At 41.1% G+C, this 27,141-nt stretch overlaps 2 protein-coding genes across 4 annotated transcripts in view; one reads left to right on the top strand and one right to left on the bottom strand.

The window, feature by feature from the left end:
• The window catches only part of slc44a1b (solute carrier family 44 member 1b), a 34,034-nt gene extending 29,589 nt beyond the window's left edge, over nucleotides 1-4,445 (top strand). Inside the window, exon 16 of one of the 2 annotated variants that reach the window (XM_024283181.2) lies at nucleotides 2,859-4,445. In XM_024283181.2, coding sequence (XP_024138949.1) covers nucleotides 2,859-2,954 — 96 coding nt within the window. In that variant the 3' untranslated portion in view covers nucleotides 2,955-4,445. Of the gene's footprint in view, nucleotides 1-1,890; nucleotides 2,141-2,858 lie in introns of those variants that run through there. The other variant, XM_024283182.2, reaches the window with a different exon arrangement.
• A 3,504-nt stretch (nucleotides 4,446-7,949) lies between these two features.
• tbc1d2 (TBC1 domain family, member 2) lies at nucleotides 7,950-24,439 on the bottom strand. Of its 2 annotated transcripts, none has more exons than XM_024283184.2 (17): nucleotides 24,038-24,439; nucleotides 21,197-22,070; nucleotides 19,959-20,073; nucleotides 17,170-17,290; nucleotides 16,977-17,095; nucleotides 15,675-15,943; nucleotides 14,547-14,816; nucleotides 14,342-14,461; nucleotides 14,091-14,201; nucleotides 13,821-13,993; nucleotides 13,639-13,750; nucleotides 11,823-12,023; nucleotides 11,572-11,759; nucleotides 11,354-11,474; nucleotides 9,708-9,893; nucleotides 8,872-8,993; nucleotides 7,950-8,797 (listed from the first exon to the last, which is right to left on the bottom strand). In XM_024283184.2, the coding sequence occupies exons 2-17, from the start codon at nucleotides 22,067-22,069 to the stop codon at nucleotides 8,596-8,598; spliced, it is 3,303 nt and encodes a 1,100-aa protein (XP_024138952.1). In that variant the 5' UTR covers nucleotide 22,070; nucleotides 24,038-24,439; the 3' UTR covers nucleotides 7,950-8,595. The 2 variants fall into 2 exon arrangements, with proteins under 2 accessions (XP_024138952.1, XP_024138951.1); XM_024283183.2 differs by having other exon boundaries at nucleotides 24,050-24,439.
• Nucleotides 24,440-27,141: the final 2,702 nt, after the last annotated feature.

Here is a 27,141-nt window from a genome sequence, read left to right as displayed (position 1 = left end):
CCCAGATTTTGGGGTCATTTTGTGTTTTTGTAGAAGTAATTCATGAACTTTAACTAGTTTGTGGTGTTTATAGAAGCTAGTCATTGATTTTTTTTTAATGAAGTTCCCAAATAAGTCAAGTCATTAGCTAATTTCTCAGGTCCAGGAACCATTGAGTTTCTTGAACACTTTGCCACATAAAGGTTCTATCAAAGCATTGTGATTTGAAACTGTAAAACTGCCTTCATGAATTAAATGAAAGTGCAGTAAAAGTCACGTTTCAGATCCTCATTTTCCAGAGGTATTTATGACATAACCAGACTTGTGTCTTTGAATTGCAATCTTACTCCTAATTACATTTCATTAAAAGTAATAAAATCAACTTCGTCAATTAGATATTGTTTTACTAAACTCTTCATAGACTAAATCAGAGGTCGGCAACCTTTAACAGTAAAAGCCATTTGGGCTTGTTTTCTTCTAATAATAATATTAATAATAATAATAATAATAATACATGTTATTTGTTAGGTGCCTTTCAAGGAACTCAAGGTCGCCTTAAAGCAAAAAACATACAAATTTAAACAATAGTAAAAGAGGAATATAAAAATGGAAAATCAATAAAAGAGCAGTTAAAACACAGCATAATATAATGAATTGAAATTCAAATCAGGATAGATAAGATGGTTGCAATAAATAAGCTTTGAGATTAGAAATAAAATAAGGGAGTGAGTCCATGTTCCGTAGGTTGGAAGAGGCAGAGTTACAGTTTCTGATCAAAAGCCTAGAAGATGCAAAGTCTTACTTCAGTCTTGAAGAAATTTGGATTTGCATTCATGACCTTCTTTTTAAATAATAAATACAAATTACGTCTATTTTTTGGCACAAATAAAACAAAAATATAAAAAGAACCTTTTTTTTAATGTTTCACAGGACTCATTTTCAAAATAAAAGCTGCTCTGTGCCAAACAGGATCATCTCAGTGCAGCTCTGGACAGCTAGTAACCAATGTTGTTCAGCATAAGATAATATTTGCTTTTAACTCATAAAAGATCAAACTTTTTACCAAAGTTTTGCTTTGCATATAAAATATGTACATTCTGGAGGTAGAGTTGAACAAACAAGACGTCTTCAGGTCAACAGGATGTAAAAACCTACATAGTTTATCATCTATGTGAACCTCAGACATCAATTTATACATTTAACTAATCTCAATTAAATAAATGCTAATTCATTAATCCGTACTAGAAAGAATTGCCATTTTCTTTTTCTTTTATTTATTTATTTTTTCATTTTTTTTCTTTCTCCTCAGCAGTCTTATTCTGCTGGGTTTTGTTACTTTAGTTTGGGGTTGGGTCTTGGTAGTCTTAGTTTGCTGGTTTTGTTTATTTGTTTTCTTTAGGTAGTTCTGGTTAGGGGGAGCTGCTGACTCTGATGGTCGACATGTCTGGGTCAGCAGTCTCCATGACTTATTTTATGTTTGGTTAAGGAGCCACCATGGAGATAAAAGAGACACATGTGGATCTGGACCCACAGCTTACAGACCCCTGTCCTAAATCTTCGGTGTTTAGCCTTATTTATGCAAACATCGTGAGATTTGTTCATTTTATGTGGTCTCAGAATGTCTTGATGCCAAATCATGGCATCAGGGCTTAAAATCTTCTTTGAAATGCTTCACCACTCACTCAAGAGCTTTCATCATGAAGACTTTAAGTCCAGACGCCATGACTCAGCGTCAAGAGAGATGACTGGATGAATGAGAGCCTTCACCGAGGCCTCAGAATGAAAACCAGAGTGCGTCCTGCTTCTCGTCTGCCGCCGTGTGTCACTGATGCTCCGGTCTTGCCTGCAGCCCCTCCCTAACCAGCTGTTTGTTGTTCCTGACGTTAACCACGTGCACATTTCCTGTTTCAGGCTCCAGGGACGAGTTCAGCTTGACCCAAATCAGCCACTGGGACTACCTAAAGAGACATTCCAAATGTTTATTTTTACCAACGTGTAACATGTTTACTATGGTTTCACTCCAGGGAAAACGATATTTTAATAAGAAACTGTAAAAACGTAACAATGTAATGAAGCACTTTATATTGAAGCGCTGCAGATTTTAAATCGGCTGATGCATTTTTCGTAGTGATGTCCTTTTTTATAAAACTCACTGAACTCATCACTCACTACCCCGCTCCTAACTGAGCTCAGCCACTTTTTATTACTACTTCTGTTCTGGAGGCGGGAAACTTCTCACCTGGACTCCTCCAAAGGGGTGGGGCTTGTGTGCAGAGGGCGGAGTGAGACACTGTTGGAGAGAAGGAAACACGTCTGATTGGCTGTTGGCTCAGAGGCGTGTCATCACTTTTTTGACTCCACGTTTGACCCGCTGGACAAGATCAGGGTCACGTGACCATCAGCAGGCCGGATGTTCTGTCTTCTTCACAAGGAAACAAAAAGATCGGCCAATAGGACGCAGCCGTCGTTAGTCACATGCCTCTTGCCTTGAAGTCAGCCACTGCCCGCCTTGCGGTGGGTGTCAGGGGATCATTAAAATTCCACTTTCTAAAGTTGGAGAAGAAGAAGGTGGGGATGTGTGGGCGGAGCTTCCTGCTGCAGCAATAACTCAAACCACGTCATGACCACGACAAGTCTTCCTGCTTCTGTTCGATGCATTAGACGCTCAGACAGGAAGTCTGAGCAGAGACTCAGCGGGACGCCGCTGCTCCTCCTCTGTCACCCCCTCCGATGGTCTGGTGTGTCGCCTCCTTCCCCTGCAGGGTGAACTGATTGTGAGGCTGAATCCAAGCGTCCACCCTCCAGACGTAGATCGTTTTAGAGGACTGGGTCTGTAAGATCTCCTAAACTGAACCAAGTGTCTCACAAATGTCTTTCAGAAATATGTCCATCTTCGAGCGACAGCGCCCAAACCCTCGCAGATCTTAACGCCGCGCGGTGTGGAGCTGCAGGTGGGAAACAAGCTGATTGGTTGATCATCTTCTTCACCGAGATCTGGATCAACATCAACGTTTAATTGGCAGTAAATTATTTTGTGGAGATTGAAAGTTTAGTGTGGGGCCACAAACAGAGCAAATGGTTCCAGTGGGATTCATCCGTTCTGGAAGTTCTGCTTCAAGATTCCAAACCAAGTTCCTCTGTAACCCGAGGAACTGCAGTCCAGAAGACCCTGTGAGGGGGGTTCTGTTGGAGTCTCCTATCAGAGCGGTAGCGTAGCTTGTGTTGATGAAAGAGATCTGTCCTTTAGAGCCCTCACTCCTCTGTCAATCGGCTCATGTTGCTCCTGAGAAACCAGTCAGCTTGTGCTCACGAAGAAGATGCAGATGAAAGGCAGTGGAGACATCGCCATGGAAACCCCACCTGTGAGCAGGTTTTGCATCAGAGGGAAGTCTGGCGGTGGGACGTCTGGATTCAGCCTGAATTTCGAGTTCCTCCTGTGAATCAAATGTAGAGCTAATGTGTTCTGTGATGAGGAACTTCCTTCACCTGCAGCAGATTTCAAATGCAACTTCCCATCATGCACCTCATCCAGACGCTCTGAGAGCTGCTCCCAGGATGGGAAGGACATTTCATGCAGCCATGTGGAGACTGAATTGCACTAAAGACAAAGTTCATCCAACACTGACATCTATCTGTGAAATCTGGAACACTCATAGCTCAGATATGAACGCGTTCACATTCAGGTGTTTCTGAAGTCTAAAAGTTCAAACGGAACTGTTTCCCTTCGACACCTTACAGCCCTCACGTCGTGATTCTTCCTCCTTTAAGAACAGCTCTGATATCTTTTTGTAAAGTTTTAAAAATCTAAAAGTTGTGTGTTAACAGAAAAGTGAACTCACTGACACGAGTGCAACAAGCAGCCCTTCAAAATAAAAGAAAAGGAAACTTGTTCATTTTTCTAATTCAGGAATTCAAATCAAAAACTTTCTCCATGTTCAAACTTTGTTTGGTCTGCTTACAATAAACAATCTAGGCTGATATAGTCAACAGTAGCTAATGATCAGAATACTGGAAGCCAAGCTAATATTATCCAGACCAGCTTCAAAAAGGCTTAAAACCATTTGAAAGTAAAAACAAACAAAGAAGAGTCCTAATTGTTTCCTGTCTCTAGGGTACAATTCTGATGAACAAGACATGACGTTGTTTCCACCTCATTCTTGCCTTTAATAATGTAATGTGTTGTCTCACATTCAAACATATGGGCTCTTTTACTGTAGCTGGAACTAACATAGCATGTCACAGACTTGTTTTTTTCTTCTCCATGACAAGTGAGATGCTGCAGGACAACAGCTGACGCAGCAGCTTCTGTGGTTCTACAGCAGGGCTGGGAGGATGAGTCGAGTTAAAATAGTCGACGATTATTTTAATAGTCGATTAGTCGTTACTTTATATTATATGGAGTCAGAGTGTAGTAAAGTAGAAAGTTAGAATGACATTCTGGTAGCTTTTTGATCTGTTTTGGCATTTATTAAAGTTTTTTTTAGCTATTTTTTGAGTTTAGTAAATTTTTCAGCTGCATGCGAGCTGTTTTTGCTAACTTAGGCTTTTTTCGTTTTTTTTTTTTTTTACTAATTTGACATTTAACAATTTTAGCTGGCTATCATCTTCAGTGTTTTCAGCTTTTATCTTCAGCGATTTCAGCTATCAAATTCATCTTACAGCATTCACACTAGCATTATCCCAGGTAATGCTATATATCTAGTTTTTAGTTAGTTTAAAGCTAATGATGATTAAGATGTGTTTTACATCCAGTTTGCACATGACCAGATTAGTCGACTAATCTTAATAATTAATCGATGATTAGTCGACTATTAAAATAATCGTTTGTGGATACACTTTCTGATTCAACTCTTGAGTCAAATAGTGTTGCGGCATCACCATGACAACTATGAGAATTCGTCAAAAAAGTTTTGAAAGCACAAAAGACCAATCGTCAGTTTAAATAATAGACATTTTTCAAAGAAAAAGCTGTTCAACAGGAAGGACTTTGAATTTTAAAAAGTGGGCTAAACTCATGTAGAAAATTCTCACATTGTTGACTCCACATTGCTCATGTGCGATGTCTGCTTCCCATCCTGGGACCGTGACCTGGTGAAATAGACAGCCTGTCTCGCTCTCCTGGCTGAACACAAACCAGTTTGATGCAGTCTACACCATGCCATTTTTCTCCTTCATAAGTAACCTCACTGTTTAGTGTGAACCCGCTCCTCTCCTCTGCACAGGTTTCAAGGTTTTAGATTAAAGACCAGTTAAATCAAGCTGAACAGTTAGCATGAGGCTAAACGAGTGAATAATCTCAAAGACAAACCACTGCTAAACAGTGGCAGAGTGGCTGGAAATAAAGCATTGTTGGATTAATTACAGTTAATAAAGTTTGCGTTGGGCTAATGCATAGTTACATTTCCTGGACTCTGTACTGACTTGACTTAGAACCACTTTATACCGCACTAGCTTTAACACTTTTTACAGCATTTAACGGCTTAAAATGTGATCTAGATATTCTGATCGTTTGACAAGGACATGGGACACAAAACAAGTCAGATTTCACTTCACAGTCTGAGCTGTCGTTGTTATGGGAGGGTTTTTTTCCACTCAGCATCAGCCAGTCAGCTCAGAGTCGAGGCTCCGCCCACTACAAGTGAGAAGGCAACAGGTGAGAGGAACTGAAGCTGATGTCAGCAGGTGTCTGTGGGCGGTCTGCTGAGCCAGCTTTAGATGCTGGGTAAACAGAAGGGTCCGTTTCAGTGAGCGGATGGAACAAAACGATGCTCTTCAGCTGAGCTCAGACATACAAAACCAGAGCAGAACTAAAAGAGCTAAAAACCCTCAGCAGGTAACCCAGAAATGGTTGAACCGTGGGGTTCAGAAGCACAAGGTTCACCCAGCTCCTCGTTTAAAGATCAGGAGGATTGTCACGTCATTGCTTCAACTTTGCAGACAGACAGGGAGCTTCGTCTCTTAAGAAAGATGCGACCACAGCGGTTTGTTCTGGGGATTTCCACAAAGACGCACAGAGGAAGGAAATGAGGCATTTCTGAAACTGTTGGAAGGATGGCTCTGGCTCCTCCCCCTCTTCATCCTGACGGTAGCGGTCTCACAGCTGATCCAAGCGGGTGGTCACAGAGAAGCTGATCCACAACAGGTTGCATGTCCATGTTTTGCAGCGTGGTTTTTGTACGATGTGAATAATCTGCTGTTAGATCCACAGGACTACAAACTCTATTAGACGTCTTTGTGTCGTCTTCAAGAGACGGAAACAGAACTTTAGGCCGATGCGTGCATTTACCTGTCAGGTGTAACAATAGTGTTTAGCTTTTCTTTGCAGTAACAAGTCGTTTGTAACATCGAAGAACTTTTTCTTTGGTTCTCGTTGATTTTTTATCTCTCATTTCCTATGTATATTTGTTTTTTAAGAAAAGTAATAAAATGCAAACTGTGAGTCTGTGCATGAATGATTTTGTCAAACCCATTGTGACAGAAGAAAAACAGGATCAGAGATTATTGCTCATTTTTGCTGACAGGAACTTATATAGCAGAAAAATCTAAAGATTTAATCCAAAATAAACATGTTAGGGTGAACAAATGCATCATTCTCAAAGTATAAAGATTAGACAGTTCAGATTATGCTGATGCTTCACATGCTGTGAATAAGGATTTGAATCAAAATGAAACACTAAAACTAATAAAAAATAATACACGCTTAAAAGTGTAATTGATCGGCAATAGATCTTGTAAAAGTGGAAACTACATTTGTAAAAAAAAAAAAAATTAAATAAATATTGATTGTGTGTATAATTCCCCAAGTAAAGGGAAAGGAAAATTCAAGAAAGAAATTGAGGTAAAAAAAATATATATATATATATATATATATATATATATATATATATATATATATATTTTTTTTTTAAGAAAAATTGAAATAATAGTAATAAAAAAAATTCTGGTGAGTAATAGATGTGCTCCAGATAGTACCTGGTGCACATAAATTAGTAACCAGAACATTTTTTTATTCAATTTTTAGGGAAAAAAAGAAGTTACTTTACTTTTTTTACTACTTTCATTTTTATAAAAACAAGTTCTGGGCTTCCGTACTCTTGTTACAAACCAGAACTTGTTTTTATAAAAATGAAAGTAGTAAAAAAAGTAAAGTAACTTCTTTTTTTCCCCCTAAAAATTGAATAAAAAAAATGTTCTGGTTACCAATGTATATGCACCATCTCGTTTTTTCAAGAAAACAAAGTTCGTTTTCTCGTAATAACGACATATTATCTCGTTATCACGAGAAAACGATCCAAAACAAAAGTATGGCAGGCCGTTTTCGGCTTCCGTACAAGAGCTTGTTTTTATTACTTCAATATTTTTAACGCTGCCCCAAACTATTTTCAGAAAAAAAAAATTCACTTTTTTTTATTTTTTTTAACTTAAGAGGCTCCATACCAAGGCAAAAAACCCTTTCTTGGCGTTTTTTATTCTTTGTTTGGTAGTTAAAGGGTTTTAAAAATCGGATGTTTGAAGTTTTCAACAAACAAGTCATATTGGGAACCCAATAACCTCTATACTATCAATGGAAAAGCCACTTTGTGGTATCAAAAGCTAAAAAAAAACAGTCTTATCAAAACATTATTGGAAGAGAAATATTCAGAGGTCAAAATAAATCTATACATTTTCTGCGATAACGGAAATGAAAGCAGCTCTAGAACAAAATTTTTAAAACGTAAAAAATGCAACTTTTTAACATAAATATGGATAAAAGACAAATTCCAGAATACATCAACCTGACCGATCATAAAACGTTCAGTCTCTTCAATCACTTTTCTTCTCCATTCTGAGGCTCGGTTTGAACGGCAGCAGATCGTCGTGACCAGATCTGCTGCCGTGTGATTGGCTGATTAGAAATTAGGAGGAGTGGGCCTAAAAAGTGACCAGTACCAGCACACATAGTACCTTAAAAATAAAAACAATACACATGCTTGTATGCAAAATATTTATGTACACAATCTGAGGCAAGTATTTGACAAAATATACAAAACATTGTGCGTCTAAACACATCAGAGCTCTTTCACAATGAAATAAGTGTCACATCTTCCTAAATTCTTCAAACAGAAAATGAGAAACTGATGGATTACGATGCAAATATTAAGAGCTTTTGTCTTTCTGGAAAAGAAATGACAAAATGTAGACACAGGGTGAAGCTAGATGATTTTTAAATGGACCGGACAGAAATGTTTGGGTGGTAATGTGTTTCAGTGACAGAATTACGTTTAGAATCATCATCATACTGAGCCTACATGACAGAAATGACACATCAGGAGCAGGTTACTCTGCTCAGCTGTCATCTCCATCGTCCAGCTCTACTAGCTCCTGACTGCCTGGATCAGGTAAGTTCAGCCAATCAGAATCTGGATCCACTTCAGTCAATCAGGAGTAATTACAGCAGGTAGAGTTTAAAAAATAAGCAGGATGGTGATTTTGAGGAAGTTCTGCAAAAGGAATTCAATCTTTTACATGCAGTCTTGTAGTGAATAAACTCATAACCTCTGATTGGCTGCTTTGTTGCTGGTGTGATCAAACCAAAGAACTGGGTCCCCCTCGACCCCCCAGGTAACCCCTTTGGAGTCAGAGCTCTTCGTCATCCTCACTGGCCCCCATGTCCAGCTCCTTGTCTTTGTGCTCGGCTCTCTCTGTCACAAACTCCTTCTGCAGCTCCTCCAGCTCATGCAGCTCCTTCTGCAGCCGCTCCACATGCTGCGTGCGCCGGTTCCTCAGCAGGCGGCGTGGGAACGGGTTCATGTCTCCAAAGGCAATGCTGGTCAGTCTCCTACATGCACACACACAAGAAGTCACAAGAATTCACAAGAAGTCAGATAACAGGACTGATGGGTGAGTCCATACCTGCTGTCTGAGATGGTCTTAGTGAAGAAGCGCAGGTACTGGTAGATCTCCACTCCATCGTTTATCTTCAGGATGTCGTCCTCTTTGTATTTGAAAAGAGCCAGAGCGTACCTGAAGATCACCTGCACACACAAGCCAGTGCTCAAGCTGTGGTGCCTTCAGGTGCAGTCCAATATTTTCTGTCCTGCTACATTAATGTTGCAGTTGTGACTTTTATGTTGCATTTTGGGTACTTTTCATTAGGGGTGAGCCAAAATCCAAAACACATTTTAGGTCGCGAGCTGAACGGAATAAACATTTATTGAACACTCTGAAACTACATTATTAAACTTTAAAACTGTAACTTTTTAACATCATTATGAACTAGATATATATCATTACCTGCTATAATGCTAGTGTGAATGCTGTAAGCTGTAATGGCTGCTGAAGATGCTGAAATTGATAGATAAAAAGCTGAAGCTGATAGCCAGCTAAGATAATAGCTAAATGCAAAGTTGTCCTAAAAAACTAAAAAAACTTGTGTTAGTCAAAACAGCTAGCATGTAACTGAAATATTATCTACACTTCAAAATAGTGTAGATAACTAAGCCTTAGTTAGATAAAACTGCTAGTATGGCCCAAGACATCTTGGACCACAGAGCACTCTGACTTTTAACTTCTTTAGCATTTTTTTTGTTTTATTCAGCTGCGTTTTTCCTTTCCTGACGCTGAACACACGTTAGCAAGGTTCGCTGATGGATACTGTCAGTCACGTATCGTGAGGTACGCAGTGATTCCCAGCCCTTCTTGTCATCGAGTTGTAGCTGTTGTGATGCGTTCAGGAGTAGCTTTTCTACCTTCGTGCCCTCATAGAGAAAAGCGTCCCACAGCGGCAGCAGGATGTCACTCGGCAGACTTTCCACAAAAGCCACCAAGAACCAGTTGAAGGTTATGAGGGTGACGTCTATGTTGTGTTTGTCAAAGTGCGCCGCCAGCCGTGGAAGCTTCTCCGCCAGGAAGTCCTTCAGGACCCTCTGATCTGCCTGAAAACCAACAGCATCAGTTTTTAACGGCATGTGGCGTATTCCAGTTAAACATAAGACTCTTGAGTTACTTCTGCTTGATGGAACCTGCATACATTCAGTGAGTGTGTTTCATTTGTCGCATGTTTACACAATGACATCAAGGAGGCAAATTTGTCTTCCAAAAACTAGAGGACAGCACATCAAGCAACTGTTGCTGCGTTTGGCATCAGCTCATTGTGATTCCTTATTAAGTTTCCACACTTTCCCTACAGAAGAAGTGAGTCAAATATTCTGTGAAATCGCTTTCAATTCATTTCAACACTAATGACCTGATCAAGCTCTCAAACCTTGATGGGTGCAGACATCTAAGGTCCCACTCAGATCATCTTTTGATGCATTTTAGATCATTCCCACTGTTATTATGGCCCGCAGCAGCAGTCTACTGACTGCAAGGACCATATTGTTTTTGCTTTAACATTCTATCTTTCTGCGCCTTTGAGCCAAAATTTCACCCCCGCCACATGAACGGAAAGTACCTCAAAATATAATCACACCAAAGGAAAATTGAAAATGAATTTTTGGCATGTTGCGCGTGACCCCGCCCAAAATGATGACATCACGGCGAGCGTTTTCGAAAAAAAAAAAATGAATGGGCCAAAATTCGCTTATGGGGCCAAAAAAAAAAATATTTCGAAATACGCAAACGAAAGCCCATGCTCGTGTCGGGGATAAGACCAGGAACATTTGAAATTATTATGGGATGGCCACACAACCTACGGCTTGGCGGCCATCTTGTGGCGAAGTCAGAAAAATAGCGATTTTCACGATTTTCAACAATATGGGAAAACAAAACTTTTGTTTGTCCGATTTTCACGAAACTTCAGAATCATGTCCATAGCGGGAGTCTACAATGACCAAGGAAGTTTCATTGAACTTTGAGGGAAGATGCCGCCATCTTGAGATGCTTTTTAAGGCCTTATTCCCACATTTTCAAATTCAAAGCTTTTAAGACTCTTTAAGTCAAGGCAGGAACTCTAATAAACAGAGCGACCAAACTCTCTTCTACTGAGAAAGCTGCCTTGGATTTAGTCTGAGTGAAAATGAAGATCTGTACTCTGAACTAGCAAGACTCCAGGGTCCAGTGGAGGAGATGGTTCAGAGCCGTTTGCTTCCTCTGTTTCATTTATTCATCCTTAAACCTTCCAGTTTTAGTCTCCTCTGTCCCAACAGGCAGTCCTCAAGGCTCTGACCTCGAACCACCTCTGTTTTCTCTCAGTCTGATTCAACACTCAATCTCTGTCTCAGCAGCAAACTTTTCTTTTTCTAGTTACAGCTTCCTCAAACTGAACCTCTAGTTGTCCCTAAAACCTGGACACATTTCTCAGCCGTGACTCATCTTCTGCTTCCCTTTAAGACACTTTTAAAAATACTCCTTGATTTTATTGGAGTGTGAAGAAGGGAGCGAGCTGGCTCCTGACCTGAGAGGCCATCAGGTTTTTGGTGTAGTAATCTTGAGGCATGATGGTTTCAACCACAGCTACCAGACACCAGAAGGCGTCCTCTTCGTCCTGCAGGACGAGCAGAGCAATGGCCGCCAACCTGACAGACACGGAGGACATCACTCTGTCACATGACTGCATTACATGCCCCCCCAGCAAGAAATGTTGTTTAAAAATATATATTTTGAGCGCAGCACCTGTTGAGGCCCTGGCAGTACCCCACCATTGGGTTGTGCCAAGAGAATGACAGCAGAATGCGGCGGAGCTCCTGGAGGGCGGGGCTTGATGGTGACGAAAAGTGCTGATTAGTCGTTAAGGTGCGGTGAAGGTCTAGTTGGATCTGCCGGGTGGCGGGATGAGGGAATGTTCTACTCTTCTCACACAGCTGCAGACAGCAGAGACTGATTACTCACCTGTGGACAGGTGTGGACCGGCACGGTGAGCATACCTGCTCGTAGAGCTGTGGGTGGTGCTCCCAGATCGTTCTGGTTCTGGCTCGGACCATCCAGCGCCACACCCTCGGTCGATACTCCCGGGGGACGCCGCCGCGCAGCAGAGTTTTGAGTTCAGGCGAGGGGCACAGGTCGTCTTGTGACCTGCCAGCCAGGAAGTGCGCCCAGCGGCTCAGCAGGGGGTGCTCCGCCCCCTCCTGTAGGAACATACAGTCACCCATTAAGACTATCTAAATTTCACAAATTTGATTTGTGAAGTCCTCACTCCACCTGAACACACTAATGATAATTCAAAGTGGAAAAGAGTTATTTTTATTGCATATTCTTAATTATTTCTGTAGTAGTGCTGCCACAAACTATTATTTTATTAGTCGACTAATCACCGATACATTTTTTCAGATTAGTCGACTAATCCGGTCATGCAACTGGATGTAAAGCAAACATCTTAACCATCATTAGCTTTAAACTATCAAAAAACTAGATTTATACCGTAACCTGTGGTAATGCTAGTGTGAATGCTGTAAGCTGAATATGGCCGCTGAAAACGCTGAAGTTGATTGGTGTAGTAATCTTGAGGCATGATGGTTTCAACCACAGCTACCAGACACCAGAAGGCGTCCTCTTCGTCCTGCAGGACGAGCAGAGCTAAAATTATTAGTTAAAAGCCAAATCAGCCTAAAAAACTGAAAAAAATCCCAAGTTAGCCAAAACAGCTAGCATGTTGCTGAAATATTAGCTAGACTCCAAATTAAACAAAAAAAAAAATGAAAAAAGCCGAAATTAGCCGAAATAGCTAACATGTAGCAGAAATATTAGCTAAACTCGAAAACAGCCAAAAAAATAAAAAATAAAAGTAAGTTTAAACTAGCTAAAATAGCTAGCATGTAGCAGAAATATTAGCTAAACTCCAAATTAAACAAAAAAAAAAACCCTGAAAAAAGCCGAAACTAGCCAAAATAGCTAGCATATAGCTGAAATATTATGCAGTTTTTCTCCGGGACATATTTCCCCACAATTTCAATAAGGAAATACTCAAAAATGCAGTTTTAATCCTAATTTTCTTTAAATATGTCCTCCATAATGAGAAAAACGCTACAAGAACATGTTAAAAACATAACTTTATTGGAGTGGGTCTTTAAAGGGGCCATACTATGATTTCCCTAAGCCTTTCAGAGTGAACTATATAAATATATATGATCATATATTACCTTCAGAACACTAAAAAACAAATTATTTATGAAATATTAGTTATTTTTCGTGAGTTTTTGTGAGTGGGTTCTTTATAGAGAGAAATGAACATGTAATGCATTTAAAACCTAAAAAAGTTGAATTTTCATGGAATCCCCCCTTTAAAGTCCTCCATGATTTTTTATTTATTTTTAAAAAATGTTCCAAGTAGGAAATAGTATGGCGACTCGGAGTGGGATTATATAAGTTCGCTTCCTCCCACTCCCTTCTCTTACTGTTTAGTTATCTGGTTGACATGTTTATGGATGTAAACTTCTGATGATTGATTGTTTTGCTCATTATTTTTTTTTCTTCTCAATTGCTTGAAAAAAGCACGTCTAATCTAATAAAAAAAATAATAATTCTGAAGTTTTTAGCCAAAATCCCACAATCTAAATGTCTTAAAAGCCATTTTTCATGTTGAAACCTCTGTTTCCAAAATCTCCTCTGAGGGGGCGTGGCTTTTGGAGCTGGACTAAGTATTTGTCTTTTAACACAACTTCTCTTTCCCTGTCAGGTCAAATTCAGGGGGAATAGTTGAATCAAAACAGACTGAAAACGTTGGTTCATAAACAGTGTTTGGACCTGGTTCAGTAGGTTGTGTGAACGGATTTCCAGAGCCTGGATCTTTGCCAGCAGCTTCATGTCTTCCACTTCATAGTCTGGGATGATCTTAAAGCCATAAGCATCATGATCTCTGCAGACAGAGCACAGGGATTATCATCGTTTTATTACAGAGGTGACAGAACCTGCAGGGGTTCTGGTACCTGTCCACGCTGAGCTTGATGACACTGTGCAGTTCTCCTGTGAGAGCGTCCTCAATCATTTTCTGCACGGCCTCCCGCTGGTCTGGGTCCAAAGATTTGGTCTCCTGCAGTTTCCGCAGAACACCCAAGTAACGACTTTCAACCTGACAGTTCGTGGCCTCCAAGTAGGCACACTGCATCCAATGGAAAGGCGAGAGACAAAGGAAACCAATCAGAAGACAGAAGGACAGAGCCACTGGAGCCGTCTCCTCGTTGGAGGTTCTGACCCACCTTCACCATCAGGCTCTTCTCCTGCTCGGAGCTCTTCCTCCACAGTTTGGTCAACTGGTGGATTTCTGAGTTCAGAAATTTGTTCTGAGTCTTGTAAGCCTCAATGTCATCCTGAAGACCCACAAGCATAAGCTCAGAAACTGTTCAAGGCAGCAGGGAAACCAATGAGAGGTAAGACGGCTATTTCAAACCCCTGAGCTGCAAACGAGGCTCTGCAGGAAGGACACCTATGTGGGGAACGATAACATCACCTTCAGATTCTCTATCTTCTGCAGAAGCTCCCTCAAAGTTGGAGGTTCAGAAGATGAAGGGTCTTTGTGTCGGCAGTCAGACAGGCAGGAGGTCACCTGATCAGACAGCTTCACAATCACCTGGCAGGTAACAGCTGCAGTTAGTTCAGCAGGTGGTACGGCTTCAGATGGTCAAAGATCTGAATCATCGGGGATCCCCCCTCACCTGATGCTTGGCCTGGTTCTTCTCTGTAAGGATCTTGATTCTGTACTGCAGCTCAGCCAGCTGCACGTCTCTCTCAGCCAGGCTCTTCCTCAGAACCTCGGCCTCCATGTTGGCCTCCTCCAGCCGTCTCTGCAGGTCGGCCGCGTGCCGCTCACGGTGTCGCAGCAGCTCCAGGCGCTCCTGCTCGTCGTCCACCGCCAAAAACTCCACACATGCTCGTTTCTCTAGTTGAGATGCCTCCAGGGCTTTGTGGAGGATCCAGACCAGCTCCTGAGAACCAGCAGATGTTCACCACTGAACTCCAACTGGAGTTTTGACTAATCACTCAAATAGTATTTGGAGAAGCCTTCACAGCAGGGCTGCCACGATTAGTCGACTAATCGACGACTAATCAACTATTAAAATAGTCAATGACTAATTTAATAGTTGATTAGTCGTTACTTTATATTATATGGAGTCAGAGTGTAGTAAAATTGAAAGTTATAATGTCATTCTGTTAGCTTTTTGGAGTATTTTGGCATTTATTAAGGTTTTTTAGGCTATTTTGGAGTTTAGCTAAAATTTCAGCTACATGCTAGCTGTTTTGGCTAATTTAGGATTTATTAGTTTTTGTAGGCTTATTTCAAATTTAGCAAATATTTCAGCTACATACTAGCTATTTTCACTCATTTAAGATTTTTTTTTCATGCTAGCTGTTTTGGCTAATTTAGGATTTATTCAGGTTTTTAGGACAATTTGGAGTTTAGGTCATTTTCCAGCTACATGCTAGCTCTTTTGGCTAATTTTGCCTTTTTTTTTTTAGTTTTTTAGGCTAATTTTGGAGTTAAGCTAATATTTCAGCTGCGTGCTAGCTGTTTTGGCTACTTAAGGATTTATTTACGCTTTTAGGCTAATCTGAGATTTAACTAATATTTTAGGTGGCTAATAGCTTCAGAGATTTCAGCTATCAACTTAAGCCTTTTCGGCACCTTGAGTTATCAGTACTAATGATGTTTAAGATGTGTGCTTTACATCCAGTTTGAGCATGACCTGATTCGACTATTATTATAATAATTTGTGGCAGCACTACGTCACAGAATTCCCACAATGATTATCATTTGTGAATCTGCTCACCAACTGGAAGATTACCTTCTGAGCTTTGACCTCCTCCATCAGCATCTGCTTCTCCTGCTGCAGGCGGGACGACCGCTCTGAGGATGGGGACACAGTGTCTCTGCGCCGAATTGGCATGGTGGACGAGCTGCAAGTCTTTGTCCTCCTGGCTCTTCTGTCCAACAGTGATGGGGATGCTCTTCCAGGAGCAGGAGACTCCTGACCTGCTGAATCAGCTGGTACAGGAACGGGAGGTGGAGGAGGAGGAGGACGAGGAGGATGAATAGAAGGCTCATCAGGAGCGTCTAAGGATGAGAATGAGGAGACAAAAAGCAAAGACACAATAAAGGCAACACAAAGGCAGGATCTCTGAGTAGAACAGTCCTGAGTCGTGTTTCTAAAGACACTTGTGAGTCAGAGTCGAGGACAACCAGTCCCCTCCGTCCAAACTGAAGTCCTGCTGCTCAGGAAAAACAGTTCATTAAACATTTTTTGGGTTTCCATAGAAAATGAATCCCATTTTTCCATATGAAATTTTCTGTTTTTGCGTGATTTTATGTCTATGTGTGAATATAACATGGAAAAATGACTAAATAACAGGTTGTGTGACATAGGAGAGGCTGTGATAATTTACACGACACCAAATAAGCAAGCAGGTAGTCTTTCAAATTAAAAATACAGAGAATTCAAATGTAGACAAAAGCTGAGTTTTAGACCCTATAATCCAAAGGGTTAAAAATAAACGTTCTAAATTGAATTGTATTAATTTCCAGCCCCTCCCTGTCCAATCTATGCCACCTTTGTGTCTTTTAATGCTTCTTACTGTGTGCATTTCATTATTGTTATATATGTTTTATATGCATTTTCTCTGATTTTCTAACCTGTATTTTTTATGTATTTCTATATTTTTACTTTTGTATTTAACTGATGTTTTGAGGTTTTTAGGTCAACAATTTTACCACCTGTCCAGGGACTACGGATGGAAAATAGCTTTTGGAATAATTCTGGCGCATTGCAGCGATGCTATTGATGTGCACTGTCCCTGTGAAATAAACTAATAAATAAAAATAAATAAGTGTGCATTTTGCGTTTGATTTATATTATGATTATTTACAGAGTGGCCGGCAAATTCTGAAGAAGAGAGTGAACGTCTCAACTATCTCTGCTCGACTATCTCTTTGATGAGCTCATTCAGCTCCGTAAAGATGCTTGAAATGATCGAGTCCTGACTGGATCTGACAGTCGGGTGCTTTGGAGGTCAGATCAGCACAGTCACCAGTTCACATTTGGTGGAAAAGAGGGCAGCCATGTTAGATAAAGTGTGGCAAATTGTCATACCTGCAGTGTTGCTGCTGTCTGCAGAACTGGGCTGAGTCCACGCTGAAGCGCTGACATGGAAAATGCTCTGACTCCCCCCCTCCTGAGACGATCTCTTTCTTAAAGAGTGGACCGAGTTTCTGTCAACACAACAAAGGGCTGACTGTCTGCAGAACAACAACAGCATCCGACTGGTGTTTTCGGCGGGTCTTACTGGATCTCAATCAGAGGGTGTTTGAGTGACATGTTGGTGAGGGGCGTCCGCTGTGTCTGAGTGTTGGCCGCCTCCTCCCCGACCAGACCCAGAGGCCCCTTCAATGTGGGCAGGAAGTCCTCTGAACAGAGAAGACAACAATCCTAAAAAAAACTCCACAATATTTTCCTTTTTGGTTTTAATGCACTTAATTTTTATTTTAAAACCAAGTTTAAATCAATTTGAAGTTGCAACTTTTATACCTTTTTTTAAGATGACTCAATTAGTCGTCAATTAGTCGACTAAGCGTGGCCGTCCTAGTTCACTTCCAGCTCGAACCAAATCAGGTCAGATCAGTCGTTTTATTTTTGGTTGTTTTTTTTTTATCAATATGGACACTGACAAGTTGGAGCCAGACATCCTCAGTAAGCAGTGATTGGTCTGAGTCAACATCTTTTATTTGACAACCACTCTCACCAAGTGGGAGCCTGTTGGAAGGCCACACCCATACCAATGTCAATTAAACGTTTTGAACACTCAACATGGGATCAAATACTTTATTAATTCATCTGATTGGTCTGTTTAAAACTTGAATAACTCACTAGAATTAGCAAAAAGATGTTATTCTGACCAATAGGATGACTGAGTGACAGCTGTCTGTGGGATTTCCTGTTTAGAACGTCAGAGGGGGTGGGGTCATTCAGTCCAGTTATCTATGTACAGTTAATGGTCCTGAGGACCCAGATAAGTATCAGAAGAAACCAGCTCAGGATCAGACCAGGACCAGATCAGAAAACTCAAAGACAAACCAGTGTAATGGCTGAAAACCTGTTGGTTTAATTTATATTTCTCCGATTTTTAACTTTTGTTCAATACAAAAAAAATATAATCAAACATTTCCAATAACATTCCTTTCCAGGCGTTATAAACTTTACACAAACACGTCTTTGCGGGTTATTTTGCAGAGTTGGTTCTTTGAAATGTTTCTATGAATCAAACCTAAATCATATCTTATCACGATCTCCTGTTGAACCACAAACAGCATCCAGTGGAGGATGCAGAGCAGAACAGTTCAACCATGCGGTGCTCTGGTGTAATGAGCTCTGTGGCCTGAAGAGGGCGACAATACCCTCTGTGAAACACAATTGTGTGTGGGAGTTCAGAGGCCCATGCACACACTTCACTGAAGGCTGTTGCTCCAACAACAAGTCCGGACACGACTGATGCCTCACAGACACGCCCTGCAAACAGACTTCTGTTTGCAGGAACACTGACAGCTTTACTACGTCAGGATTCAGAGATCTGGTTATTCAATAAAGGTCTGAGGATCTGAACGGAGGTCAGTTGCTCCCTCTCATTCTGTCAGCTTCCTGTCATTCAGCCGACCTGACGTCAGCCACATCCTGCCCCACGATGGTGCAATCGACCCATCCCATATGTTGCATGCGGCTCCTTCAGAAGTTCCTGTGGAAGAAGCACTGACTAACCGCTGCTAACAAACCCAGAAGATGTGCAACACTGAGGAGTTCTGCTGGGCTGTGATGTTTATTTAGGAACAGGAAATAATTCCTACAAAGCTTCCTGCAGCCACGCCTCTCATTACACTCATGAAAGCTTGTTTATCAGCTGCTGTAGTTATGGAGACTTGTGATAAGTCCTGCATCTGCTCCATCAGCCCCACACAGCGTCTAGTGTTCAGGCTGGCCTGGTCCCGGTCCAGACATGGGAGTGTGTGATGACGGCGGTTCTGATTCACACTGTGCTGTCTGGGTGCGGAGCCTAACAAACTTCAACAGTCAGAGAAAAGTGAGTCAGCTGGAAAAGCTCCAGGAAAGAGGAGGAAGGTGATCCTGAACAACTGAGAAGAAGATGGTTGAGAGGAGCCGACATGCCTGGAGAAGTCCAGCAGCATTAACGTTTTCAGTCGTGTTTTCATTCATGTTCTGACATGAATGAATGATGCTGGAACTCTGCAAGACCAGAACACAGACTCAATCCTACTAGAGACGTTTCAACCCACAATCATAGCAGGTCGACCCTCTTCAAACTGGTCGGAGACCAAGTCCAACTGTTAAAGTCCTGCTCCAATTATCCTTTAAGCTATTTTCAAACTTTCCGCCTGAAATGATGCTTTGTTTATTTTCTCATGAGAATCGCTTTCCTCAGTGAGAACAGAGCGCAGTCGTTGCTACCATGACAACGCGACGCACTGTGCATTAAATACTCAATTTTTTGTGGAAAAAATTATTTTTGCTTAAAGGCAATTGTTAGACTGAAGTTCTAACAGTTGATTTAATTTTTTTTTTTCTTAAATGACCATGCCGAAAGATAAAAGAATACGCTAAAATGTCTGATAAATAAATAATAGCAATTAACGTGATCATTTTGCAGCCCCAGTCATAATAAAAAAAAAAACATAATACATCGTTTTTTTTTGTTGCATTTTGATCTTTTACTGTTCCACAATGTCACAAATTTAAATAAAGATTCCTCAAAATGAGGCTTTACATACCAATTATTAGGTTAAAAATATTTGCAATTTAAATAGATTAATTATTTAAGGTCAGATTAATTAATTTCACACATGACAAAGCAAATTAGAAAGACCATCTTCATTACAGTGGGTCTTTAATGACCAGTTTTATTCCTCCCCAAACTCAGTGAACTCCTCCTGTCTTCAGAATAATCTGTGGACCAAAGCCATGAGTGAACCAACTGCAGCGCTGAAAACCAGCTGACAATATGATCCAATGATGTTTAGCGAGACCAAAAAACTGGTTGGAAACTGTGACAGTTTGTTTGTGTCTCACCTGCAGTTGTGTTGTTGTTGTTTGTTGTGTCTGCGCAGGTGGCGGTCTGCCTGTGCTGCCAGCGCTTTGCCTGCAGCTGCTGCAGCCAGTAATACATGAGCTCCTGGGTCACGGCCTGGTGGGGGCACAGTAATGTTCATGGTAACTTCCCACCATGAAGTGAAAGAGAAACTCATCTGGGAGTTCCCAAGTTATAAACAACTCTTTGATCTCTGTCCACACCTTAAAGATGATAGACCTCGGATAAAGAGCGGGACATTTACTGATGTTTTTTATATATATAAAGATATCATCTCTATAAAAGATCAAGTTTCACTTTGATGCTCTAAAGTAGTGCTGCCACAAACTAACTCAAAATTAGATATATATCATTACCTGCAATGATGCTAGTGTGAAAGCTGAATTTGTCTGCTGAAGATGCTAGTGCTCAAAGCTGAAGATGCTGAAATTGATAGCTAAAAACGCTGAAGCTGATAGCTGGAATCACGGAAGCTAACAGTGGAAAACGCTAAAGCTGATGGCCACCTAAAAAATGTGTTAAATGCCAAATTAGCCTGTCAATATGCCATTTATTACTAATAATTCTTTGTATATTAATTGTCTTAGCTCTTTATAATGTATATTTTACTTTATTTTTCATCCTCTCACCTATCTCTGTACCTGCCCTGTTGCATATTGCAATTTCCCCACTGTGGCACAATTAAAGGTTTTCTTAATCTTAACCTTAATCTTAAAAAAACTGAAAAAGCCTAAATTAGTCAAAACAACTAGCAAAATGATTAGCATGCAGCTGAAATATTAGATAAATTCATAATTAGCCTAAAAAAAATATAAAAATCCTAAATTAAAAAAAAATAACTAGCATACAGTTTAAATATTAGCTAAACTTTAAGTTAGCCAACAAAACAAAAAGAGCCTAAATTAGCCAAAATTGCTAGCATGTTGCTGAAATATTAGCTAAACTCCAAAATAGCCTAAAAAACCTTAATAAATGCCAAAATATTTCATAAAGTTAGCAGAATGCCATCATAACGTTCAACTTTACTACTCTCTGACTCCATATAATATAAATTGACTATTAAATTAGTCATTTTTTTATAGTCTATTAGTTGTCAATTAGTCTGCCAAACACTTCAAAACCTCTAAAACTTTATTTTATCTTGAACAGGACAAACATGAATTTTGACCCTAACATCTTTCCATAGATCAGACCCCCTGAGCAGAACTGGACCTCCTACCTTCAGAATGAAGGTGCGTTCAGGTGTCTGGATGTGAAAGGTGCCGGTTTCTGCCTTCAGTGGGTACGTGAAGGTGGCCCCGCTGAGCTCCACCTGGCCGAGCGGCATCACGTCCTGTGCCGTGCGGTAGTAGAACAGCTGGTTCTTCTTCTCTTCGTAGGTGAACCAGCGCTGCTTCCAGGACTTCAGCGGGCCCCCCTGCTTCTGCAGGTAGCCACATAGTTTGGGCTCACCTGAAGGAGCGGCAGGTGGACGAGGTCCCACCTGGTCACAGAACGCCTCGATGGTGAGAGGCGGGGCTGGAGGAGCCAGGGTGGTGGTGGGGTTACAGTCTGGGGTGCTCTCCAGGATGGGTTTCCTCTCCTCGTCACGTACCTCCACAAAGGAACCGGGAAGCTGCTCCTTCACAGAAATTTGGTCTGTGAGACCCAGATGCTTCTGGTTTAGGGGTTCCACAGCTTGATTCAGTTCCTTGTCGTGCTCTGGTCCAGGAAGACCCTCCGGATTCTTCTGGTCTGTACAAAGTGAATAGTCTGAAATCTGTTCTAATGAAGACGGATCTTCTATCAGGAGACAGTCTGGCAGTTCTTGCTGTGCAGGAGGAAGATCTGGCTTTGCTTGCTCAGGTTGACCCAGACAGGTGTGTTGAGGACTCGGCTGATCTTCAAAAGGTGGTTTTGGTTCTGCTGTGATGCTGTGTTGATGGTCTGGAAGGTCTGGTTTCTCTGCTGGAGACAGAACGACGGACTCTCTGCACTGAGCGTCTCCCTCCTCCGCGCTGGAGGTTGGAGGCAGAACCCCCTCATCAGCAGGGCCAGGAAGTGAGCTAGACGAGGCAGCACTGGGATTTCCTGCAGCTCCGCTTCCATCCATCCTGCAAAAAAAATAGGAAAATAAAGAGCAGGAAGATGAGAGGAGAGACGGGAGCTTCTGGATGCAAATTGGGCTTAATGAGCTCCATTTGGATTCTGAGGAAGAAAAAAATAATCATTAGATTTGGGCCAGAATTTCCTCCGTCGTTCAATTTGAGTTTGACCAAATCATCAAAGAAACAAAGATGATTATGTGCTGGATCCAGACCAGTACAGCGTTCAGACCAGCAGCGGACCCAAAGCTGACAGTCAGTGGAGTCACAGAGGTGCAAAGTTTGTCCTTGTTTTAGAGGTTCATGAACAAGAGAGAGTCTGGAGATGAGTTTGAATGAGATCAGAAGCAGAATCTAACAGAAACTATGGAGAGAAAACAGACTCACTCCGGTTTTTGGGTGCGTAGTTCTTGATTTGTGACTCATATAACACGTTTTGTGCACAAGTGAAAAAATTACAAAATGTAAAAAAAATACAGTTTACACATGCACAAATTAAAATTACAACAGAATGAAACTAACTTCACATGCAAATCTTTAAAAATTTTGCACGAATCACCTCTTTCGCACACACAAAACCTCAGTTACGCACCAATCTGTGGTAAAACTCTTTTCACGTCTCAGTGATTCATCCGTGAGTGATGCGTTTAAAGACTACTAGAATGCTCGTTCTTTAGAGTTTTCTAATCAGCCGTTTCAAACTTAGATTATAAATAATATCTGGTGAAACTTGACACTTTCCCACATTTGTAAACAGATATTCCTGATAATTAATATAAAAAGTCTAAATAAGCATTTTTAAAACACTCTAAATATTTTCCAGAAAAGAGCACTTCCGATCCACAGAACGTCCCCTGACAGCTCCTCCGACTCTGTCCCGAGAGCTGGTCACAGTCACGGCGATAGCAGGCGGCGCCGGACCCTTCTAAACTCCCACAGATCGGAGCGGGCCAGTGCTGCCTGTAATCACCGCGTTTGCCGACCAGAACTCTGTGCATTTACTTTATAAAAGGCGGCTGTGGGCGGGGTCGGGGAGGTCCGGTCGGGGAGACAGGCGGCAGAATGAGGCGACTGCACTCCTAAACATTCACAGGGCGGAGAGGCTTGATCAGCCCACCGGCCCGCTCCGATCTACGGGCGTTTAGAAGGGTCCAGCACCGCCCGCTATCCCTGGTACACAGCGCTCGGAACAGAGCCTTGTGTCGGAGGCGCTGTCAGGGGACGTGCTGCAGATCGGAAGCGCTCTTTTCTGGAACAATTTTTTAATTTATAAATTAGGATAAGGTTTTTAAAAACACTTATTTAGAGTTTTTTATATTCATTATCGGGAAAATCTTTTTAAAAAAACGCAATGTCAAGTTTCACCAGATATTATTTACAATCTAAGTTAAAAAAAAAACTCTGATAACCGAGCATTCTAGTAGTACTCGAACGCATCACTCACAGACAAATCTCTGAGACATAAAATAAGTCTCACCTGAGATTGGTGCGTGTGTAAGAGGTGATTTGTGTGTAATTTTTTAAAGATTTGCGTGTGTAATTAGGTTAAAGCTGTTGTAATTTTAATTTGTGCATGTGTAAATTGGATTTTTTTGTATTTCTTAATTTTTGTACTTATGCACAAAATGCATTGAGTTATAAATAAAAAAAATACGCAAAAATCAAGATTCAGGCATACATAAAAAGAGGTGATACTTTTTTCGCTCCATACAAACAAGTCAGGCTGGAGGAGGAACCTGGAACTGGGTCTGACTCTGGATCTGAAAGAGGAAAAGCTTTCTCTCCCTGTCCCAGAGAGCCTCAATGTGCTCACGTCAGCTCAACAAACAAACAAACAAACAAACAAATGTCCCAACGCAGAAACATTACAGAACTTCATAGGAACGTTTGAGTACCACGTGGTACTGCAGAGGTTGGGCAATAGTAAAGAACAGAAAACTACCGACATGATTCTGAGAAGCAGCTGGTGAACACACCTGTCGTCTCACCTTAGAGGGCGGGGCCTGCTGGACTGACAGTTGTGTTTAAAGAACGCTCTTTTCTTTTTCTTCTAATGGTTCTCTCTCTTCGGTGCTCTTGTTGTACCTCCTCTCCCGCGCATGACTTGCCCTCTCCGCTCCTCTTGATCCTACCTTCTCCCCTCGGCCGGTAACACCTCCGTAACTCCGCGGGTGACGACTTCCGCTTCTGTTTCAAAATAAGACCAAGCGGTTCCGTCGATTGTTTCTATATGAGGCTCAGAGATCCCTATCTCTAATCAAAAGCATCCATTTCCTAATGTAGAACAACACTTTACCAGCGAAATGTTTAGGATTGTATATTTTGTTTTCATAATTCTCCTTTCATTCACAAATGTTCCCGCTCTAGTTCTGATTTTCTCTGTTTTTGCGTTCTTGAACTTGACTCCTCCCCCTCAGAATTCCCGAGCTCGCGCTGAAATCTCTCAACTTTCCTGTCAAATTCTTCAGCCAATAGGAGGACAGATTCTGCTGACCAATCATGTCACAGATTAAAACGTGGTTTCATTCGGTTTACCCGCAAAACAGGAGAAAATTGACTTCAGAACAGTTCCAACATCAATCCAGTTTTTTAAATTGTCCTTTAAATTCAATGTTTGTTTAATCTTTACATTAATATACTTATTGTCACCCGAACAGAACGCTTTGATTGTGTTATTTTACAATATTAGTTGTCAATTGGTATAAATGTTACATTTGGCACAATTGTTTTACATATATATATATATATGTAATCCTAGGTGCAGATTCATCACCAACTTCTGATCCCCAGCCAATTCAGTCTGCGGTTCCTCTGCAGTTTACACAAAAACCCTTAACAAAAAAAATATTGCAAAATACTTTATTTCATTAAATATACTTGAGTATAACTATGGCACGTACACTTTGTGCAATGTAGAAAGTACACTAAGTGAATACTTCCTCAGACTAAAGTGGAACAGTTTAAGTTCACAATTTTTAGATACTATATCAAAAGCCGACTTCAAGTATACTGCCTTGCTCTTTGCATATAAGTAGTATTGTAGTATTGTAGTACTAATAAATAGGCTATTTTTTTGCAGGGGATGGACAAGGAAACCAGAATGTCAAATACTGGAAAATGCAATGCATTCAACTAAACTTAAACTCAACCTGTCGCCTGTCTGCAACACTAACATATTATTATATTGATTGACAGTACATTACAGTCTGTATATAGCACCCCCCCCCCTCCCCCAGGGAAAATATAAATATCAGAAACAGCATCATGATAAACAATCAATATTTGATGAAAAATATAAAGAATAATATTTTTTTGTCCAAAGCAGCAACATCTAAAGAACAGTTTATTAAATTCAACCATATTTCAAACAAAGCACAATTTCTATTATTTCAATTTCTGGTTGCTGGTGTGTGTGAAAACTACAAATCTCACAGCTTCTGAGAGAACTTACTTTAGACAAATGAGACCCAAATGAAGTGAAACATGCCAAGAAAAGAAGGCTGTCCCTACTCTGAAGCACGGTGGAGGCTCAGCATGATCAGGGAGTCTTTAATCTGCGCTGCTTCCGTCAAATTTACAGACTCAAATGTACCCAAAACACAAACAACTGAAACATCTGGAAGGACCTGGAGTATGCAGTCTACAGACACCAGTTGAACTGGACCAAAATATCTGAAGAATCTGTCAGTGATGGAGATGTTTGAGTGTTGTTGACTCAAAGGGTTTGAATAAACACTAAGAGTAAACAATAAGTCAATGACTTAGTTAAGCAAGAATTCTAAAACAAAAGTTTCCGATAATGCAATTTAAATCTGGTTTCTGCAGCTGCTGATGTTATTGTTGTCCATCCGAAGTGGAGAAGTAAAACTTCAGTTAGTGACAGGAAGCAGCTGCACTGCTTCAAAAATGAACAATGAGTCTAAACTCAGAATAGAAGTAGCAATGCAAATTTAACTGGAATGCAGCTTCTCTTCAGCACTGCGCTGAGCTCCTAAACTCAGAAAGTCATTTGAGAATAAATGAAAGAGGAGCATTTTTTGAAACAAGTGTTTTTCTAGTTTTTCCCTGTTTTCCAAAAGTGATCAACAGTGGTTTGATGTTCTGCCATTTCAAACTCAACACGGCAACACCTTCTCTTCTTTCTTTGTGAACGATGACATTTTCAGCTGAACAATAAATACATTTCATTTCATTTCAAAGCCGTTTCAGTCGAATCTGTTCCTGCAGCAGGGTGTAATGCTGCCAAAGGACAGCAGGTGGCAGCAGACTCATGTTTAACCTCCTCAGGCTGACTGACGAGCAGGAGTTGTTTTTTTTTTTTTACAGTTGTTATAGAAGGAGGAGGTGCAGAGCTCCTTTGAGGTGTGAAGGAGGGACAGGGGTCGTCTCACATTTATCCAGTGGTTGAAGGGAACATGAGAAACAGTTAATGTCCTCCGTGAGCCTCTGTAGCTCAGTCAAGCAGAGAAAAACGAATTACAGAGGAGACATGGAGCCGCCCACAGGAACCCAGCCTGTGGGGCAACCAGGCCAAACAAAGAGGATGAGAGAAGACGAAACCTTCCTAAATCAGTTAGTCCTGGGCCACGCTGACCTCCAATCTGCTCCACTGGTCTTTGAAGACGCACTTCAGGGGCAGAGGGGGGAGATTGACCAAATGTCCCACTCTTAAGTGACAAAATGCCCCGAGGCAGCAGACACACACAGCTGGATGAAGAGGAAACACTCCGGACTTTGTGGTGAGAGAGGAGCACTTCTGTCTGATCAGACCACCTCAGTCGAGTTCAACAACAGAGTTCATCACTTCTGGAGCACAAATGCCCTCTGAGTGTGACACAATAAACCACAACTCCACAAAAGCAGAATCATTTTGTTGAGATGTTTACCAAAAAGACTGGGCCTATTCACAGACACACTCATCAACACACACAAATATTACAAACAAACCTGCTGGCTCCAAAAACCTTCACACACGAGCAACAGATCAATTCTCACAAAGTGGGACTCTAAGGATTATGGCTTCATAAAAGAGAGTTACGCTCTCAAGGGTTTTGTGGGGGGCTCTTAAAAAACGCTGTGG

This window comes from Oryzias melastigma, linkage group LG10 (genome assembly GCF_002922805.2).
Source record: "Oryzias melastigma strain HK-1 linkage group LG10, ASM292280v2, whole genome shotgun sequence".
NCBI lineage: Eukaryota > Metazoa > Chordata > Actinopteri > Beloniformes > Adrianichthyidae > Oryzias > Oryzias melastigma.
This window is presented reverse-complemented; position numbering and strand designations above follow the sequence as displayed.

What these genes read in the sequence shown, in the direction of transcription:
- tbc1d2 (XM_024283184.2), bottom strand. Translation starts at nt 22,069, where the DNA reads ATGGATGGAAGCGGAGCTGCAGGAAATCCCAGTGCTGCCTCGTCTAGC. An exon ending in CACACAACCTACTGAACCAG is followed by an intron (nt 12,024 to 13,638) that starts GTCCAAACACTG and finishes ATGTTCCTACAG; the next exon opens with GAGGGGGCGGAGCACCCCCT. An exon ending in TACTGCCAGGGCCTCAACAG is followed by an intron (nt 11,475 to 11,571) that starts GTGCTGCGCTCA and finishes CGTGTCTGTCAG; the next exon opens with GTTGGCGGCCATTGCTCTGC.